Source organism: Pelobates fuscus, chromosome 2 (assembly GCF_036172605.1).
Source record: "Pelobates fuscus isolate aPelFus1 chromosome 2, aPelFus1.pri, whole genome shotgun sequence".
In the NCBI taxonomy this organism is placed as follows: Eukaryota; Metazoa; Chordata; class Amphibia; order Anura; family Pelobatidae; genus Pelobates; species Pelobates fuscus.
In genome coordinates this window covers 433,424,153-433,445,785 of record NC_086318.1, presented here as the reverse complement: position 1 = coordinate 433,445,785, position 21,633 = coordinate 433,424,153, and the positions used below count along the sequence as shown (strand labels likewise).

General features: G+C 40.0%; 1 protein-coding gene across 1 annotated transcript in view; it reads right to left on the bottom strand.

Moving 5' to 3' along the window:
* Positions 1-21,633, bottom strand: part of ALK (ALK receptor tyrosine kinase) — a 713,383-nt gene that overhangs the window by 352,843 nt on the left and 338,907 nt on the right. Inside the window, exon 4 of the mRNA XM_063441954.1 lies at positions 13,362-13,557. Coding sequence (XP_063298024.1) covers positions 13,362-13,557 — 196 coding nt within the window. The remainder of the gene's footprint in view (positions 1-13,361; positions 13,558-21,633) is intronic.

The window sequence follows — 21,633 nt, the reverse complement described above, 5'->3', positions numbered from 1 at the left end:
TGTGTCGTGTGTGTATGCGTCGTGTGTGTGTGTCTGTATGTGTCGTGTGTGTATGCGTTGTGTGTGTGTATGTGTCTGTATTTGTGTGTGGCTGTATTTGTGTGTGTGTGGCTGTATTTGTGTATGTGTGGCTGTATTTGTGTATGTGTGGCTGTATTTGTGTATGTGTGGCTGTATGTGTGTCTTGTACGTGTGTCTTGTACGTGTGTCTGTCTGTTATAGTGGACTATATAGTAAGTGGGCTACCTAGCTCAGCCTTCCTACTGGGCATTGCTACAAGGAAGGTTAAAAAATAGAAAAAAGGGGGAAAAAAAGGTGGGGAGGGGAATTGAGGAGGGAGAGGAGAGGAGCTGACGCACAAATGAGAAATCATATTATGCGCAAACAGAGAAGTCGTCTGAATATTACTGAAAGAGACCTTCGTTTTGTTCCTTACGAAAATCGAACCAGATATCAAATATTTAGTCTCGCAGCATCAACCTCAAGGATCTCATTAATCACTAGTAAAGGTAATTTCAATTTACTTTATTGTTTTCTCATTAAACTTTATAAAGTTAAAAACCTTATAAACCTGCATTAAGTAGAAATAAAAAGATAAATGTACGTACATTTATTTTTTGTAAAACACCCTCCTTTCTAAAATAATTCCGCATTTGCGCGAAAACTGGTGGGCGGTAAGGAATTTTTTTCAACCAAAAAGATGCATTAGTGGGCGGTAGGTAAAAAAAGGTTGACTACCACTGATCTACACGGACTCCAAGTATGCGTTTTTAACCACTCATGCCCACGGAGCTTTGTATAAAGAAAGAGGACTATTGAATTCAGAAGGCAAAGAAATCAAGTACGCAGCTGAAATCCTACAACTATTGGAAGCAGTGTGGGAGCCGAAAGAAGTCGGTATTATACATTGTCGAGCGCATCTGAGAGGAGATGGTGATGTAACCAAAGGAAATCGGATGGCAGATAGTGCAGCTAAGCGTGCCGCTGAATCGGGAAGACAAGAGTATGTGGGGCATATAGCTGCTCTTATACCAACTCCACTGTTTCAATGGACTCCAGTTTATACAGCTCAAGAAGAGGAGTGGTTAAAGACTGAACCTGGAAAGTACTTGGAGAACAAATGGTATCAGTTAGAAGATGGAAGAATAGTCATTCCAGCATCACTAGCGGTAGAAATTGTCCAAAACTATCACAACGGGACACATTCTGGAAGAGATAGTACAGAAGAATCTCTCAGAAAACATTTCTACATACCAAGATTGTCCAACTTGACTCAGGCCATTGTACGAAGATGTGTAACGTGTGCTAAGAATAATGCAAGGCAAGGACCAGTAAAGCCACCAGGAGTCCAGTTTATGGGGGGACTCCCCATGTCCGATTTACAAATTGACTATACAGTGATGCCTAAATCTGGTGGACATCGCTACCTACTGGTAGTTGTGTGCACCTATTCAGGCTGGGTAGAAGCATGTCCTACTCGTACAGAGAAAGCAGGAGAAGTCGTGAGATTCCTGCTACGAGAAATAATACCCCGATATGGACTACCCTGCTCTATAGGATCGGACAATGGTCCAGCTTTTGTGCACCAATGCCTATAACAACTGACTCATATGCTTGGTACAAAGTGGAGGCTTCATACGGCATATAGACCCCAGAGTTCTGGTAAGGTAGAGAGAATGAATAGAACTATTAAGAATCAGTTGGCTAAAATGTGTCAGGAAACCCAACTTAAGTGGAACGTTCTCTTGCCCATAGCTTTATTGCGAATCCGCAGTACACCTACCAGAAGGATGGGCCTCTCTCCTTTTGAAATCATGTATGGGCGACCACCTCCCGTACTTGGTAACTTAAGGGGGGATTTGAGTCAGTTGGGAGAAGGAATTACCCGGCAGCAGGTTGTAGAGTTGGGTAAGCCTATGGAGGAGGTACAGAAATGGGTACAAGATAGATTACCTGTGAATATTTATCCCCCAGTTCATAGTTACCACCCAGGAGACCAAGTGTGGATTAAAGAGTGGAATAATGTACCGTTAGGGCCCAAGTGGAGAGGTCCTTATGTTGTTCTTTTGTCTACCCCTACAGCGATAAAAGTAGCCGAAGTGACTCCGTGGATACATCACTCCAGGGTTAAACCAGCAGCAGTCGATTCTTGGCAAGCTACAGCAGATCCAGAGAATCCCTGCAAGATCCGGTTAAAGCGAACGACTCAGTCGGAGTGACGAGGAACCTTGTGGATTACAAATTTTATTGTTTCAGAGATTTGGTAAGTGAGTGAGAAGGCCATAATAAAGCCTGTCCGCTCACCGACGTGTAGTATATAAGTCAGGAAAAGTCTCAAAGGGACCCCTGTGAAGACGAGCAGAACTCCATTCCCTGCAGCCCTTACATCCTGGAAGCTGAGGTGCCTTCGCACGGACGAAGATTGAGGATGACGACGAAAGATGTATTCTTAATAATGGTTTTATATGTGTATTTTTATATTCAGGAAGGTAGAGGTACCGACACTCCTAGCTGTGAGGTATGCATTAAGACTACAAGAACAGGTAACCATATTTCCCAAACCCTAATTTGGCATTCGCAATACGAGTGTAAAGGAGATGTATCAAGATGTAGATACTTAAATATAGAATATAGTGTGTGCCATTTAGGAGTAGGAGAACCTAAGTGCTTCAGTCCAGAGTATCAACCCCGTACAATTTGGTTGACTCTCAGGAATGGAGATCCTCAGGGGACCTTAATTAATAAAACGGTATTAGAATCCGTACATTCTTCGGGTGTTCTGCTATTTGATGCGTGTAAAGCGATATCAAGTGGTAGAAAGCCGTGGAATGTATGTGGGGATCTTAGATGGGAGAGGACGTATGGGTCTAACGATAAATATATTTGTCCTAGTAGTAAAAATAAGTATGTGAGTCCTAGATGCCCAAATAGAGATTATAACTTTTGCCCATATTGGTCTTGCGTGGGGTGGGCGACTTGGGGACAGACAGTAGACAAGGACATGATTGTGACTAAGTTGCCTACCAGTCCATATTGTAAGTCTATGGAATGCAATCCAGTCCATATACTTATAAATAACCCTGACAAGTTCTTAGATAAATATGGTAATTTATTTGGGTTTCAAATATATGGGACGGGTTTAGATCCTGGGACAGTATTGTTTATAGGGATAGAGACTGATACGGTATCCTCCCAGACTCATCAAGTATACCATTCCTTTTATGAAGAGATTAGCATAGATAATAAGATCCCCCATAATGCTAAAAACCTGTTCATTGATTTAGCCGAAAGTATTGCCGGTAGTCTTAATGTTACCAACTGCTATGTGTGTGGAGGTACTAACATGGGAGACCAATGGCCTTGGGAAGCAAAGGAGGTAATGTCCGGTTCTGAGGCAGTTGACCAATTAATATCTACACAAGCCGATTATCATATGAGTGTTAGAGGTAAATCTGAGTGGAGATTAAAGACCTCCATCATAGGTTATGTTTGCATAGCGAGGAAAGGAATGATGTATAATACTTCTGTAGGAGAATTAACTTGTCTAGGGCAAAAGGCTTATGATGATGATACAAAGAATACAACTTGGTGGTCGGCTTCAAATGTCTCAGAACCATCTAACCCGTTTGCTAGATACGCCAATTTAAAGGATGTGTGGTTTGATTTATCCATCACATCGAACTGGAGAGCCCCGGCAAATTTGTACTGGATCTGTGGTAAGAAAGCCTATTCGGAGTTGCCACAGGACTGGGAAGGGGCATGTGTGTTGGGTATGCTCAAACCATCCTTCTTCTTGTTACCTATCGAAACAGGTGAGACTTTAGGTGTTAAAGTGTATGATGTGAATCATAGGAAGAAAAGGGGACCCATAGAGATAGGCACCTGGGAAGATAATGAATGGCCTCCCCAGCGTATTATAGATTACTATGGGACAGCCACGTGGGCAGAGGATGGTACCTTTGGTTATAGAACCCCAATTTATATGCTCAACCGTATTATAAGATTACAGGCAGTGGTTGAGATCATTACTAACGAGACATCACAAGCGCTCAATCTTCTAGCGAAGCATAATACCAGGATGAGGACAGCAGTATACCAAAATAGGTTAGCCTTGGATTACCTTTTGGCAGTAGAGGGAGGTGTATGTGGGAAGTTTAACCTGAGCAATTGCTGTCTTCAAATAGATGACGAAGGGCAAGCAATAGCTGAGCTTACTAGCCATATGGTTAAACTAGCGCATGTGCCTACTCAGGTATGGAAAGGGTATAATCCAAGTAGTTGGTTTGGTAGCTGGTACGAGTGGTTTGGAGGGCTTAAGGCATTGGTAGGTGGAGTCCTACTGATTTTAATGTTGTGTCTACTCCTGCCGTGTCTTATCCCCTTAGTAGTTAGGTCTGTGCAAAGCCTGATAGAAAATATAGCAGAAAGGAAGGCTGCTGCACAGATAATGGCTATATATAAATATAAGGCTCTAGATCAGGGAGAACCAATGCAGGAAGATGAGTGTTGAAGATTCACATCATAGATAAGTCTGGTCTGGTTCAAGGTAACTTGCGGTGTATGCAAACCAAGGTTAAGTGATGCCTCAAGTAATTGTGAAATATCAAGAGGCATCAAAGGGGGGAATGTGGTGGAATCTCGGTAAAAATAAATTTAGTAGGCCGAGATTACCACGTGGCATGTGTACGTGCATATGCTGACGTATCGATCAGTTGGTTGCACGAGGCAAGATACGATCAGTAGTGTACGGAGCATGTGCAAGAATACAGGATATAGTATTCCCCTCCTCCATTGTGCTGGACAGGCCATGCGGTCAAGCAGGAAGTTAATTCTTATTTGTATTGATTGGTCAAGAGAATGTGCGGGTGGAGCTTAATATGGGAGGAGTTATGTGCCTATATAAGGAACCTGCACTATTGTCCGGGGCTCAGAACTTGCTGTATTTTGGTGACATTAGTCCCTCTGAGTCCCGATCGGTGATCCAATAAAGAATCTCTTCCTTCCTGAAGAAACCTGTGTCCATCTCTCTGTGCTTCGCTTCCGTCAGTTTCTCCGGTATCAGGTTCTCTGTACACCTAGGGATCAGGTGATTGCAGTCACTTTGCCATGCAGGCAGGGTAATTAACCCCTTAAGGACCAAACTTCTGGAATAAAAGGGAATAATGACATGTCACACATGTCATGTGTCCTTAAGGGGTTAAATATTTTTGATGGTATGTGTTTGGTAGTAAACATTAGTCTCCTAATACAGGGGGTTGGTTGTGATTGAATGATCAAGGTTTCCTCCTACTTTTCAGTAAATAGAGCTGTTTAGACTGGCTGAACATGCCAGCTGTCCAATGACAATGGATAGTCCCTGTGCCCCCCTGGGCTTCCGCTTGTGATAGCTGCCCCATAGGGTGGTGCCTCCCCAGGTTTTTGTTGCAAATAAATAATAAAATGTATTGTAATTGTAAAGAATGCTGATAAGTGTGTGTAGATTATATCTGCAGCTTCTATTTTCCCCTATATCGATGTCCGGAGATATAGCAGGATGTTAACAGTTCATAGCGTCTCATGAGGGCCCCACCATGTTTAAACTTCACAGCAGAGTCAATTCTCAATACATGTGAGCTTTTTATTAACCTCACGAGGGGAAACTCATAGCTCAGTAAATAGAAATTAATGTTGAGCTAAATCCATATCTCACTCAGTGGTTAACCCTTCAAGTTTTGGATATATGTTTAATGCATTGCCAAGCCATGTGTTGGGGGAGCCTATGCACCTAAAAGGTTAAAGATTAATGAAGTGCGTTCCACGTTTTTTTAAAATGTATTTATAAGAGCTTAATTTAAATGCACAAACAATATTTAGCAAATTGCCAGTTGTACATTTTCAAAATAGTTGTCTGTGTGCCCTGTTGCCATTAATGTGTGTGCAGTGGTTAAATTTCTAATTCTGTAAAGTGGCCTCCCCACCAGTTTATTTAGCCTCGTGGCATTTCAGCTGCTCAGCCTATCAAGCATGAAATATAAACATATATTTGCGTTGACATGTCCCAAACCTAAATTAAACTAATATAGAAATGCCGTAATGATCCCAGTGATATTCCAGAATTCACATTTTGACGTTCTATTTGTTTTTAAAAATCTAAATATGTTAACTAGAAATCGGAAGTTATAGACAGCAGCTTTGTGTCTGTGAGGGCTGCTTTGTATAAGATCAGAATTCATACAAATCTTGCAAAAATGATTTCAGTCTGAAAGTTATGTACCATGTAGGTTCATAGCAAACAATTTACTGAAACATTGTCTCACTCACATTATTTTAATTCTTTTGATTCTTCAAAAAATATTTTTTTTCTACCCAGCATCCTCGGTTCTATACCGTCTATAAAGCCTGTCTTATGAAAAGTTTTCTGCTACAACTGAATACTAACTAAGTTGATTCCCAAACATTAGGTCTATGCTTGGGCTCCCCAAAGAAACCACTATAAGTTTGCTCATATCTACATTAAACACTTTAATACATAATTTCAACATCATCTGTCGGTTTTTATTTACTGTCACTTTAATAGAAACAGGAACACATTAAGGTGATGAAAACAAACAAACAAACAAACAAACAAACTATAGAACATGGGAAAAAAGTATCTAAGAGACATAAACCTAAAAAAAACTACAGTTAGTCTGCAGCAGCCCCTTGAATTAAACAGAGAACCAATAATCTATACACACTGTCATGGCACAAACTACATAAAGGATATAAGTCAGTTATTAACATAAGTTAAAGGGACACTCTGCACCAATACAATTTTATCTAAATGTAGTGGTTTTGGTGCATAGATCATGCCCATGCCACCCAACCATCCTGATTTCAGCATCCTGACTGTAGCGAAAGCCACTTCGCCACTGTGTTTTGGAGGGGGCTGCTTGCCCGCCTCTTACCCTGTGACTACGGTCCCTGGGCGATTTGGCCCTTTATGCACGGTATTTGGGCATACTGTGGGTTATTGGGCTGCCCCAGGATTATGGGCCCTCTCATCAGCCCATATGAAACTTAAACCCCATGGCGTTTGAACTGTGTTTGTGGCATCTGAGCGCTGTTTGGATATGTTGAGCGCTCAGATCCAAGCCATCTGGGGATGGGTTGAATGTGGGGGTTCTGTTTAGTATAACAGGAGTTATGTATTTTTATGTCTTTTGGTGGTTGCTGGTAATATGTGCTTAATGGAGGCTGTGTTTGTCCCTGGATATAATTAAATCAGCTTCTCCATTGTCTCCAGGATAGAGGATTCTGGGGAACTAGTTTGAGCTGGAAAAACCATGCTTCCAGAAGGTCAAATGCACATTTGTACTAACTTTTGAACCCCTGGTCCAATTCGTATGATTTTTGAGTATGTTGTTCCCCCGAATGGATTGATTGTGAATATGTATTTTTATGCGAATGTGATGTATATTTTTGGAGTTATGAATGTTGTGTAAAAACTGTATTTTCCCTACCTATGATAATTGTATTTTCCTGTGTGTACAGATAATTAGTTTACAGGTAGAGGGGGGGGGGGGCCTATGTGTGGGATGTAACTATTGTGTGATTGGTTAATGTACGTTACTGTGTGTGTCCCTCCCCTTCATGGGAGCACCTAATAAAAAGGGCTGCAAGCTAGCAGCCAGAGAGTTCTATTTTTACCCTCAACTTGAGTCCTGTCTCTTATTGGGGGAATCTGCTACAAGGGATTGCTATGCTAGGCATATTCCCTTGCTATAATCACTGAGCTCTTGTAAGAGCTTGTTCCTGCTTCGTTCTGAAGGGAGATAGCTGCAGCCTGCGGTGCTTATGGTGTCTGGTGGAGTGCTTGGAGTCCTCTGGAAGCTCTAGGAGCATCTTTCAACAGAGGTACCCAGTCAGGGTGCCAGTGGATCAGTTACACTGACTTTGTCCACAAGTGTCCTGATTTGGGGCATATCAAAAACGCATATCAAAAAAGTTATAAATTGATTTGCATGTCAATGAGTTAAATACGTATTTGACCCCTTCGACTTGGTGGCAAAAACCTTGTTGGCAATCACAGGTCAGACCTTTCTTGTAGTTGGCCACCAGGTTTGCACACATCTCAGGAGGGATTTTGTCCCACTCCTATTGAAGTCATTAAGGTTTCAAGGCTGACATCCCTCCACAGATTTTCTATGGGATTAAGGTCTTGAGACTGGCTAGGCCACTCCAGGACCTTAATGTGCTTCTTCTTCAGCCACTCTTTTGTTGCCTTGGCTGTGTGTTTTGGGTCATTATCATACTGGAATACCCATCCATGACCCATTTTCAATGCCCTGGCTGAAAGAAGGAGGTTTTCACCCAAGATTTGACGGTATATGCGAGATGAGTTAATGCCAAAGAGCTTGATTTCAGTCTCATCTAACCACAACACTTTCCCCCAGTTCTCCTCTGAATCATTCAGATGTTCTTTGGCAAACTTCAGATTGGCCTGTATATGTGCTTTCTTGAGCAGGAGAGCTTGCGGGCACTGCAGGATTTCAGTCCTTCACGGCGTAGTGTGTTACCAATTGTTTTCTTGGTAACTATGGTCCCAGCTGTGTTGAGATCATTAACAAGATCCTCCCGTGTAGTTCTGGGCTGATTCCTCACTGTTCTCATGATCATTGAAACTCCACGAGGTGAGATCTTGCATGGAGCACCAGACCGAGGGAGACTGACAGTTATTTTGTGTTTCTTCCATTTACAAATAATCGCACAAACTGTTGTCACTTTCTCACCAAGCTGCTTGACGATGGTCCTTCAGCCCATTCCAGCTTGACAATCTTGTCCCTGACATCCTTGGACAGCTCTTATGTCTTGGCCATGGTGGAGAGTTTGGAATCTGATTGATTGATTGAGGTGTATTTTATACAGTTAACCAGCTGAGATTAGGGGCACTCAATTTAAGAGTTACCTGTATAAAATACACCCAGGAGCCATCTTGCTGATTGATAGAGGATCAAATACTTATTTCACTCATTGACATGCAAATCGATTTTCTGACATGCATTTTTCTGGAATTTTTTTGTTTTTGTTATTCTGTCTCTCACTGTTTATTAAAATACTTTCCCCCTGTAGCTATTGGAGCCTCCTGTGTGTTATTACATTTCAACTAAAAAGCATGAGATAAAAACTTCCATTGTGTTGTCAGATCTTATTGAAAGTGTAACACATTTTTGTTGTTTTCATTCAGGCTGTGTCAGTCACAGCCAGGGGAGGTGTGGCTAGGGCTGCATAAACAGAAACACAAGTGATTTAACTCCTAAATGGCAGAGAATTCAGCAATGAGATTCAGGCCTCCCAGCCAGTCCGATTTCAGAAGGACGGTCTGATTTTTAGAATGGCATGCAATCACCATGGAAACCATTAAAACATTTTCTGCTGGTTCCTACACTTTAAAAAAAAATTGCCCCAGACCTGCTCTTTACATATAACCCCAATTTGTTTTGCTCTCAAACAACCAGATTCTCAGTCTCTGCTGAAATATCTGTGTGCTTTCCTCGGTCATTAAACTGCAGAAAACAGTCCGAGAATATATGACCTGTAGAATGGAATAAACTGGATTGTAAAGATTAAGTGGAGGAATAAATTACATCTCTGCTTCTGAGGAAGCTCCCGTCACTCGTTCCAGTCTGCACAAATCTAATACCAACTATCATAATATTTCCACATTTCATATTCTGTAACTAAATACATTTTTGTGATTTGTAGGGAATGCAATGTCAAACCTATTGCCAGATGCTGGTGTTCCAATACTAAATCTACTACCTTTGTGATAATAAGTCAGAAGAATTTATTTTTTACTGGGTTTAATATTAAAAATTACAGCATCACTAAACTTGCATTTAGTACAGAGCTAAATAATGGAGGAAGATATCATTATATCATAACTCAGATCTGTATCTGTGTAGCGTTAAACTTTATAAACTAAGAAGTTTAACCTACATGTATCGTTGGAAGGGAGAGGAAATGAAAAAACGCACACATTGTTTAAAAGTAAAAATTGCCGGACGGCTTGACATTTTGTACAACAATAAAGGCCGTGCATGCGCAATAGGACGTCAGTCAGCGGGGGAGGAGCATAGGCAAGCCTGACCCAGAGCCGAGGGACATCGGCGCTGGATACAGGTAAGTCACTGAAGGGGTTTTAACCCCTTCAGCAACTTGGGATGGGAGGTGGGAGGGAGAGAGGACCTGCAGTGCCAGGAAAACGGTTTGTTTTCCTGGCACTGGAGAGTCCCTTTGAGATGGACATTTTATGTAGGACTATAGTCTATTACCAACTAGATGGATTTGGCTGTGGAGCCTGTACAGTGGCATCTGTTGGTAGCAACTGTTATGTGCACTACCTGAATAGCAAGACTCAGTAATTTGCATAATTATGTTGATTTGCATATTATGATTTCTGCAGGCAGGGAAGATATTTTCTGTTAGTTATTGTATTTTCCACCCATTTATGAATATGTTAATGTGTTAATATGAGTCCCTGTATGATTCCCCATATGATTTGGATATTTGTATTAAATTAAGTTTGTCACTGTAAGTTTGATGTAATGAACACATGGGCTAGTCCCGAGTAAAACTAACGCTGAGTATGTTAGTTTCTTTTGAAACTGTGTGTTCTGGTAATTTGTTCAGGGATCCTAGTAACAGAGTTTTCAGATCTGTTGGGTGGCAACTTGGTCACTGTATCCTGGGACACGTTAAGAAGAGAGCAAGGCCTGAGAGCCACAGGTGCCTTTTGAAAGGCGGTAGCTAGTCACAATGCAGGCAGAGGGGATGATACCTGTTTGGAAGAACGGAGCTGCAGCCTCCATATGGAAGAGTTCCTGTGAGAGCCCAGTCAAGCTTTGAGAGTGGGCTATGGAACGCAGTCAGAGTAGCGGAATTTCGTCACAATGACGTAATGTGATAAGTGTTAAAATAAACCTTTATGGGAACATCAATTCATTAAGAATGTTGTGGGAGCATAAGTTGAAAATAATTAATGGAAATACATATATAAAAGTTTATATAAAGCAGGTGAAGGGGGACAGGTAACGGTCCAGGGCACACGAGGGGGATGGGGAAGAGAAAAAGAATAGTTGGAAGGAAGGAAGGGCAAGAAAGATAAGAAAGGACTAAGCCGTTTAGAAAGTCAGAGGGGTGTAGCTCTAGGTATAGTGTAGAAAACAAACTATATATGTTGTACAGGGTGATACAGGGTATCCGCGTTGGAAGGTGGTATGCACCAACCAGAAACTAATGGCATTTGGAAGGATAATACTTTGATAATTAATGCTTAAAATTCTGTTCGGATATGCTGAATATCTTGTAATATAAACGCTTATAACAAGGATCACGATCACTAGATTAGTTGATACTGAGGTTACATAGTTAGATAGCTGAAAAGAGACTTGCGTCCATCAAGTTCAGCCTTCCTCACATTTGTTTTTTGCTGTTGATCCAAAATGCAAAAAAAAAAAAAAAAACCCAGTTTGAAGCACAATTTTGCAACAAGCTAGGACAAAAAATTTCTTCTTGACCCCAGAATGGCAGTCAGATTTAAGGTAATTCATTTTATGAGTTTTTAAAGGGAACTCACAGATTTTAGATTTTCATTTTTTTAATAAATAAGAATTTATTCAGAAAAGAGAAAGCTTGGGAGACAAATTTATATAAAAACATGCCTCATTATTATAAAAGTGTGTAGTCTGCATATGGTATATCAATGTAACATACAACATTATCAACATTTTTTTTTATACATAAAGACAGATTGAATTTTTGATAAATTTGCAATTATTAAATTAAAGAGGCATCTTGTAGTAGTTATGGGGCCAGCATATCGCCGCTGCTTCATTAGGTATATATTTATTTCTTTTCAAACCTTGATGGAATGATTACTGTTTTAAAACTAGTTTTAGTGTGACAGCTGTCCGTAAACTTCCTTTTCTTCATTTCTTTATCTCTTCCCTCCCTCCTATGATGTCATAACTCTCCAATTTTCTTTCATAAATCATATGTTGCTTTTAAAGAAGTAAATTACTAAATACCAATTTACCAAAATACCGGATACATGCAATTATTTGGGAAGAAATCACACTAAATGACAATAAAATCCATGGATTATGCAGTAGCACGGCCAATTTACCCATGAGATAGCATTGGCCGTAGGCAGGTATGGCCTCAAATTATTATATCTTTTTTGAAAATGGATTCTTCCTTCTATTTTGGTTTTCTTATCTACTGCTTGCATCATTATTTGTATCGACAAATGATCTCTGCCAACTGTGATGAAAGGGTCAAATTAAAGAGAGTCACAATATTTTGTAATTAGCAATCTTATAGCTCCAACATACTGAGCATCGCTTTACAATATATGAAGACAAATACACAGCTTATATCAACAAATAAGGCCCACGGGACACAACCGTCACAGCAATTTCCATTACTTTGCAATAAAGAAGGAAACGAATCACAAGCAGTAAAATTAATCAACTGATTATTATTCTTACAAGATTAGTGTCCTGTGTTTTATTGCGATCATCATGCATGAAAATGAATTACCAGCTTCAGATGGTCAGAGGCCATCTATAGCCATTAGGGAGGTTTATGTTTCCATAGGCAAATAGATAAAGGATCCATGGACACATGAAAATAAACAATGTAGTCACCAGTCCTCCAAGTTATAGTTATTGGGGTGTTCTACCAAACACCTAGACACAACATTCTACATAGAATGCAAACCAGGAAGGGAGACAGATACATAGTTTATCAATGAAACTAGCCAAGGTGCATCAAGGCCAGGTTGGTGAAACCCAAAAGCAAAGCTTCAAATATAAACATAGATGCCTCAGCACTCAGGGATGAATTAGTGAGTCCTTATTGACTTAAAGCAATGTTTCTGCCCCCTGCTGGAGCCTTTATCAGATATTTGATATTTTTACACTTATTTTCACCCTTTTCGAGGCACTTTCTATCTGGAATGTGTTCCTTCTCCCCTATTGCTATATATCCACCACTTCCTGAAATTTGAATAAAGAATCCACTCGTTTCTTCTTTCCATGTATATTGTGCTACTTTTACCTATAAACATTCTGTGTTAGACCTTCTCTTTTCCATGCAGCCCATACAGCTAATGAATAAACCTTGCCCACTACCATGAATACATTATTATTGTTACAAGGAAAGAATTACCAGAACTTTAGTTACTTGATCAACTAATAATGCCATGAGTAAAATATAGCACACAGCGAGTATTATTGATTATATGTACAGTAGGTCCCTTCATTCCAGTTTGTCAGTCCAACTCTGAAATAGTTTCAGAGCTTAAAAAAACCCAAATCTTAATATTAGCCGAGACTCACCCACTTTGCTTCTGTCTTGGTAACGTCAGGACTTCATAACTGGTTTTGTTGGCCGGCAGCAGTCGAGCAATATATTTTCCGTTTTTTTGCACGTACACTGCAACTTCCACCACACAGTGTCTACTGTTACTTCTTAACCACGGACTAATAAATATGGGACTGTGAGCTCCAGACGTATTGAGAAATAAAAAGTGACCTGAAAGGGAAAAGGAAACAATATTGTGTAAATAGCATCAGCAATTATTGATTAATGACAATGTGGAAGATGAAAGTGGAAATAGTGCCCCAAAATATGATAATTTTAGACAGTAGCAATGAGTGGGTTGTGATAAACTGATAGGAGAATTTCCAAATGTAATATCCCAGGTCTGATATCACGGCCTACATTCTGTTTTGTCCTTATCACTTCACCATCAATGCGTGTTTAGTAAATAAACCAGTTTATGTATAAATGAAATTCATTTTCTATTCACTTTAAATTACTTCTCTCTTTTAGGATCCCTCCATAAAATCCAATAAAGCCTCGGAGCTGTGTAATATATGCTGCTAGACCTCGGTAACAGCGGGTTCTACGTGAGTCTGATACAATGAGCGTAATGTATAACGCCACACATATATTCACACTCTCTGGAGGACATGTCGGGACTTCAACAAATATAAGGGATTTGCTTAACTCAAGGGGTTAATGGTCCAAAGCAAACAGATCCAGGTGTCTATCCTAAATGCAAATGCTAGATTTAAAAGATTTCATTATACAATGAGGGTGTTTATATGTTTTAAAAAGCACACGATGAAAGAGTTTGGAAGCAGAAGAAACATGGTGAAATATATAGGGAGGAACAAGTGAATAAGACAGATAGAAAGAAAGAGGGATAGAGAAAGTTAGAGGGAGGGGAGAGAGGTGGGAATGGAATGGGTTTAAAGAGACTGACACAGATGCTGAAAAGAATTGGAAAGCGAGGAACAAAGATTATCCTAGAAAGCTGGAGATTAAATGGGTAAATGTGTAAAAGATTAAAAACGTAGACTTAATGAGAGATAAATGTGTGAAAAGATGGTGGGAAATGACTGTTGAATTGCACTGTTTTATATTGCTGGGTTAAAGCTACAGGCCGCTAGATCCAGGCCAAATTATTGAGACCAAAGGACCACTAAAGTTGCCCAGACCACTACAGTTGTCCTGTATGTTTAGCCGTTCAAGGTGAGTCATTGCTGTTTCTCGGGAAAGGGCAATGTTTACCTTGAAGGTTTAAAATGTGACTCTAGTGCATGGTTCGTCAACCTGGTCCCTACCGCCCACTAGTGGGCGTTTCAGGATTCCAGGTGGGCGGTAGGGATTTCCAGGTTGATCGGGCGGGCGGGTGCGAGCCGGCGGTACCCGTGCGACTGGGTACCGCCCTGACCATTTGCGGCTCCGGCCCGCCCGGTAAACCGCCGGGGCCGCCTTCCAAAGTGTCCATCGGGTGGCCCATGCTGTCAGGGCCACCCGATGGATGCGGATTGTAAGGGGGCCCGGTCAGCTCTGGGCGCTTTAACAGCGCGACCGGGCCCCCTGTGATGACATCAGAGCTGGGAGGAAGTGATTCCCCGGTCACTCCTCCCAGGTAAAACTGAGAGCCGCGCGGGAGGATCACCAGGGAGTCAGAGTGGGAACTCTGACTCCCATCCACCTGAGCCACCACTGGACCCCAGGGAAAGTCACCCTCCTGCACCTTAAAGGTAGGAAACAGGAGGGTGACTTAAATATAATGTGTGTGTGTGTCTTTGTAGGTATGTCTTGTGTGTGTCTGTCTGTATGTGTCTTTGTATGTATGTCTTGTGTGTGTGTATGTGTCTGTCTGTATATATGTGTGTGTGTGTCTCTGTATGTATGTGTGTCTTGTCTTTGTATGTATGTCTTGTGTGTGTGTCTGTCTGTGTATATATGTGTGTGTGTGTCTGTATGTGTCTTTGTATGTATGTCTTGTGTGTGTGTATGTGTCTGTCTGTGTATATATTTGTGTGTATGTCTGTATGTATGTGTGTCTTGTCTTTGTATGTATGTGTCATTGTATGTGTGTCTTGTGTCTGCATGTGTGTGTGTCTATGTATGTCTGCATGTGTGTGTGCATGTCTGTGTGTCTGTTTGTATGTATGTGTCTTGTGTGTATGTGTGCCTGTCTGTGTCTTTGTGTGTGTATGTATGTGTGTCTTGTGTGTCTGTATATGTGCCTGTCTGTGTCTGTATGTATGTCTTGTGTGTGTCGTATGTGTGTCTGTATGTGTCTTGTGTGTGTGTATGTGTCTGTCTGTATGTATGTGTGTCTTGTCTTTGTATGCATGTGTCATTGTTTGTGTGTATGCATGTGTGTGTGTCTATGTATGTCTTATGTGTGTGTGCATGTCTGTTTGTATGTGTGCCTGTTAGTTTGTATGTATATGCTGCGAGACTAAATATTTGATATCTGGTTCGATTTTCGTAAGGAACAAACGAAGGTCTCTTTCAGTGATATTCAGACGACTTCTCTGTTTGCGCATAATATGATTTCTCATTTGTGCGTCAGCTCATCTCCTCTCCCTCCTCAATTCCCCTCCCCACCTTTTTTCCCCTTTTTTCTATTTTTTAACCATCCTTATAGCAATGCCCAGTAGGAAGGCTGAGCTAGGTAGCCCACTTACTATAGTCCACTATAACATACAGACACACACACAGGACACACACACACAGGACACACACACACAGGACACACACACACAAGACACACACACAAGACACACACACAAGACACACACACAAGACACACACACACAGGACACACACACACAGGACACACACACACAGGACACACATACAAAGACATAGACAGGCACACATACGTGTGTGTGTGTATGTGTGCCTGTCTGTGTCTTTGTATGTGTGCCTGTCTGTGTCTTTGTGTGTGTGTCCTGTGTGTGTGTCTGTATGTTATAGTGGACTATAGTAAGTGGGCTACCTAGCTCAGCCTTCCTACTGGGCATTGCTATAAGGACGGTTAAAAAATAGAAAAAAAGGGGAATAAAAGGTGGGGAGGGGAATTGAGGAGGGAGAGGAGATGAGCTGACGCACAAATGAGAAATCATATTATGCGCAAACAGAGAAGTCGTCTGAATATCACTGAAAGAGACCTTTGTTTGTTCCTTACGAAAATCGAACCAGATATCAAATATTTAGTCTCGCAGCATCAACCTCAAGGATCTCATTAATCACTAGTAAAGGTAATTTCAATTTACTTTATTGTTTTCTCATTAAACGTTATAAAGTTAAAAACCTTATAAACCTGCATTAAGTAGAAATAAAAAGATAAATGTACGTACATTTATTTTTTTTAAAAAAACACCCCCCTTTCTTAAAAATATTCTGCATTTGCGCGAAAACTGGTGGGCGGTAAGGAAATTTTTTCAACCAAAAAGATGCATTAGTGGGCGGTAGGTAGAAAAAGGTTGACTACCACTGCTCTAGTGGCTGTCATATTGTCACATGACACAGTGGTCACATGACACAGCAGCCATTACTCCTCGATGACGTTGTTGGAAGTGTAGAGGTGTACAGTGCTAAGAGAGCCTATATGCTGAAAAAAAGGTGAGTAAAACCTTTATTTTATTCATTTTATAGCACAGGAGGTGTGGAGGGGGCTGTCAATAACTAGGCAAGGGGTGAGCAAGGAATACAGGTTTGTATGTATAAGGCTATAGTGTTCTTTTAAAGACAGTAATTGAGAATGATTTATATAAGAAAGTGCACTAAACACGCCAGAATCTATGATGTGTGCATTTCTACTATTTAAGAAATGTGCTGTATGGAGTTGAGCTGAGTGTTAATATATCTGTTTAACTGCTCTGTGCCTTCAACTGAGGCTTTTCTTTGGAATTCAATAAACAATCTATGATGCAGGAAGTGATAATATGCTCACTTACAGTGTTCTATTGCATACTTGAAATGATTTTTTGTTGAATCACACTAGATAGATGTAATTGAATAGTTTCTGGAGGAGCGACTGCACAGCTAATTGGAGATATTAGAGTCGTAGTGTGTGTGTGTGCATGTTTCAAAGTTTTTAGACTTCACTTTTAGCCAGAGTTTTTTTTACATCTATTAATGATCTTATAGATCACTGAGAAGTAAAGAAATAACCTGAAAAGTGAAATAAAATATTAATATTTAAATAACATCTGTTATTAGACTCTTGCATTTGGTTTCAAACAATTGCGATTCCTATAAATTGTGGGCGGATAGCTGTTCTTCTGAATTCCGTAATTTCCAATCGTTACGTGATGGAATCACAAAACAAATGTAACGGACAATAGACAAAACCGTGTCGTTTGATACGTGATTCAGAGTTCTGTCCGTGAAGCCTAAAAAAAGCAAAAGCACATGGAGTATGCTACAACATAATTTTAAAAAGGCTAATTTCGATAAGATAAGGACAGCTTTGCTACGTGTTGAGTGGCATAAACTCTTTAGTGAAAACAAAAACACTGAGGATAAATGGAATATCTTCAAACAAATATTAGAAAGGTACATCTCTCAGTATGCACCCTTGGGTAATAGATATAAAAGAAACACATTGAAACCAATGTGGCTTCGTGGGAAAATAAACAAAGATATTAAACATAAGAAAATAGCATTTAAAACATTTAAATCGGACAAATTAGAGGCATCCAATATAAGATATAAAGAAGCCCGTAATTCATGCAAAAAGGCAATATGAAATTGATAGACAAAACAAATCCAATTTTTTTTTAAGTACATAAATTTTAAGAAACAAACTAAAAATTAAAGTGTAGGTACACTGAAAACAGAGATGGGGGTGTTAGTCAAAGAAGACCAGGAAAAGGCAGACATTTTTAGTAACTATTTTTCCTCAGTATATATCATGGAGGATCCTATGACAAGAGATATGCAAATGATTGCTGCAAAAATACTTGCAGAACAAATTTGACTGGATGACTCAAGACAAGGTGCTACAGCAGCTAAAGAAAGTTAAAGTAAATAAAGCTCAAGGGCCTGATGGTATTCACCCATGTGTACTTAAGAAAGTAAGTGTGGAAATAAGTGAACCTCTGTATTTAAAGGGACACTATAGTCACCAGAACAACTACAGCTTATTGAATTTGTTCTGGTGAGTAGAATAATTACCTTCAGGCTTTTTGCTGTTAACACTGTCTTTTCAGAGAAAAAGCAGTGTTTACATTACAGCCTGGTGATAACTTCACTGGCCACTCCTCAGATGGCTGTTAGAGATCCTTCCTGGGTCATGGCTGCCTAAAATGCATCCAAACATTCAGTGCCTTTCCTCATAGAGATTCATTGATTCAATTAATCTCTATGAGGAGATGCTGATTGGCCAGGGCTGTGTTTGAATCATGCTGGCTCTGCCCCTTATCTGCCTTTTTGTTAGTCTCAGCCAACCCTATGGGGAAGCATTGTGATTGGATCAGGCTACCACTTCTGATGATGTCAGCAGACTGCTTGTTTTTCTGAGTCAAACAGCATGCAGATCTACAGCTTCAGGCTTGAATACAGTAAGATTTTGCTATATTTATGGAGGCATGAGGGGCCCAGGGGGGGCTAGATGGTGGTTTTAACACTATCGGGTCAGGAATACATGTTTGTGTTCCTGATCCTATAATGATCCTTTAATCTTTCAAGATCCTTTTCTTTCAGGAATTGTACCGGAAGATTGGAGGAAGACAGATGTGGTTCCTATGTTCAAACAGGGTTCAAAATCGTTGCCTGGAAATTATAGACCTGTGAGCTTAACTTCTATGGTTGGGAAAGTATTTGAAATGTTATTAAGGGATAATATTCAGGAATTCATTGGGAAGAACAGTGTTATTAGCAATCAGCATGATTTTATGAAACATATGTCATGTCAAACTAACCTAATTGCATTCTACGAAGAAGTAAGTAGAAGTATAGATCAGGGTGTTGCAGTGGATGTGATCTACTTGGAGTGTGCCAAGGCATTTTATATGGTTCCTCACAATAGGTTAGTGTTCAAAGTAAAAGAAATTGGTCTAGATGAAAATTCTTGTTTTTGGGTAGAATGTTGGCTTAAAGATAGATTACAGAGAGTTGTCATTAAAAGTCAATTTTCCAGATGGACAAAAGTGGTAAGTGGTGTCCATGTTTCGGTGTTTGCAAATTTTTGTCCCATCTAGTTTGTCCCACTTGGTTTCCTGCTGTGTAATGAATTATAAAGCCATGTTCTCACATAGAAAGGTCGTTTTTTTTGTTCAGCCATTTAGTAACCTGTTTAAAATTATTTTACACGTCTCCACAGAGATCCCAATTGTAAGCTCTTTACCCACTTATAAAAATCACCTTGGGGTTTATTCACTGAATTTCAAATTGTAGTGAATTGCAAACTGAAATGTAAAATTCAGTTTACAATAGCCAGGCCGAGATAATGGCTGAGCAGGAATGTTGTTTTTTTTCAAATGGATTTTTGTTACCTAATTGTTGGCAGTTTTATTTTCATTTACTACACTTCACGGGGCTTATTTACTAAAGTCTGAATTGTGCAGAACTCACAGGGAATTCAAAGGGAATGTTAAATTTTAGCACAAATTGGCAAAACTGAAAATGTAACGGACTTGAAAATTTCATCAGTTTTGGCAAATGTGGGGTAAATTTTTAAATTCACTTTGCATTCTCAGGAATTCACAGTTTATTGAATAACCCTATCATTATTTAGAGACTAAACTCTAAATACAAAAGTAAGATGTCAGTCGCCAACTGTGTTTTTATTGATTACTTTACAAGTATTGCACGGTATGCTACGGAATAAACACCTCAATGTGCAGAAATAGTGAGAATAAATTACTGATTCAGCCACTTCTCATCGTCACCTTGGCAAATCACCCAACTAAATTTCTATTGTGTCTGCGACGTATAATCTATTGTCCACTCCAACGCCAGAAACACTTGGCTTCAAGAACATACTTTTCTTGTAATTAATGATACTTTGCAGACTTAATCAATCTTTGCAGCAAATTAAAATGACCCCTCTCAGAGTAGATATATGTTCTAGCGAAACGTAGAAGTAAGCAGTATATTTTCGGTTTCTTTGTAAAATGTGTCAGTATTAGAGTACGAAGAAAAAACACGATACAGTTGGTCGCGCGCATCAATCACCAATAATAAAAGCATTTTGTTTGAAAAATTGCTTCAATAAAAAAGCGCGTTATTAAGACACTTTGTTTCTACTTAACAACTTTATAGGAGAATTGTTTTCCATTAACCTGATACATCGGTAGATATTTATTGTTTTCTATAAGTAGGTATAGGTGAAAAGAGAAAAAAAGGCATTAGACGGCGATTTAAGCCTTGCAGGACTTCTTAAAAGAAATATTTCATTCTTCACAGATATTGGTATCTTCTTTACACTGGAAAAAATGAATGGTGATCATGTGTTTGGGTGGATAAATTTTTAGGGTTATTTACTGAAGTGATTGAAAATATAGCTATATTTTGCCGTTTCTGCTCTTTTGTCCTTAAATTTAAAATTTACTTTGAGTGCACCTTTTAATTCTTGACTGTTAGTGTGTGATTTGTGTACCCACGCATTTTGTTTGTCTACAATTGCCTGTGGCCCAATCTTTTCACAGCACTGTTTACTGAAAGGAAGAAGCTACCGTAAGGTCTATCTTGGATTTTTTGGGTTTGTCATATTTGTTTTTGGGTGTGTTTTGGGGACATTTGCACATATTGAGAGGAAGCAGCTGTATCTATAAATATACCACATAGAATATTCACTTATCCAAAAACTACACTTATTAAGTGCTTTTACTTTACTTTTCTTTACTGTCTTAACCCCTTAAGGACACATGACATGTGTGACATGTCATGATTCCATTTTATTCCCGAAATTTGGTCCTTAAGGGGTTAAAGGACCACTATAGTGCCAGGAAAACAAACTCGTTTTCCTGGCTCTATAGTGTTAATAGGTCCCCCCCACCCTCATGGTCCCCCTCCCGCCAGGCTTTAGGGGGAGGAAGGGGCTAAAGGCTTTTCTTTCTTCAGCGCCGGGCTCCCTCAATGTTGGGAACTCTCCTCCCTCTTCCACTGAATGCGCATGCGTGGCAAGAGCCGTGCGTGCATTCAATGAGTCCATGGGAAAGCATTTCAATGAGACAGCCACTAGAGGCTGGATTAACCCAAATGTAAACATAGCACTTTCTTTGAAACTGCTATGTTTACAGCTGCAGGGTTAACCCTAGATGGACCTGGCACCCAGACCACTTCATTGAG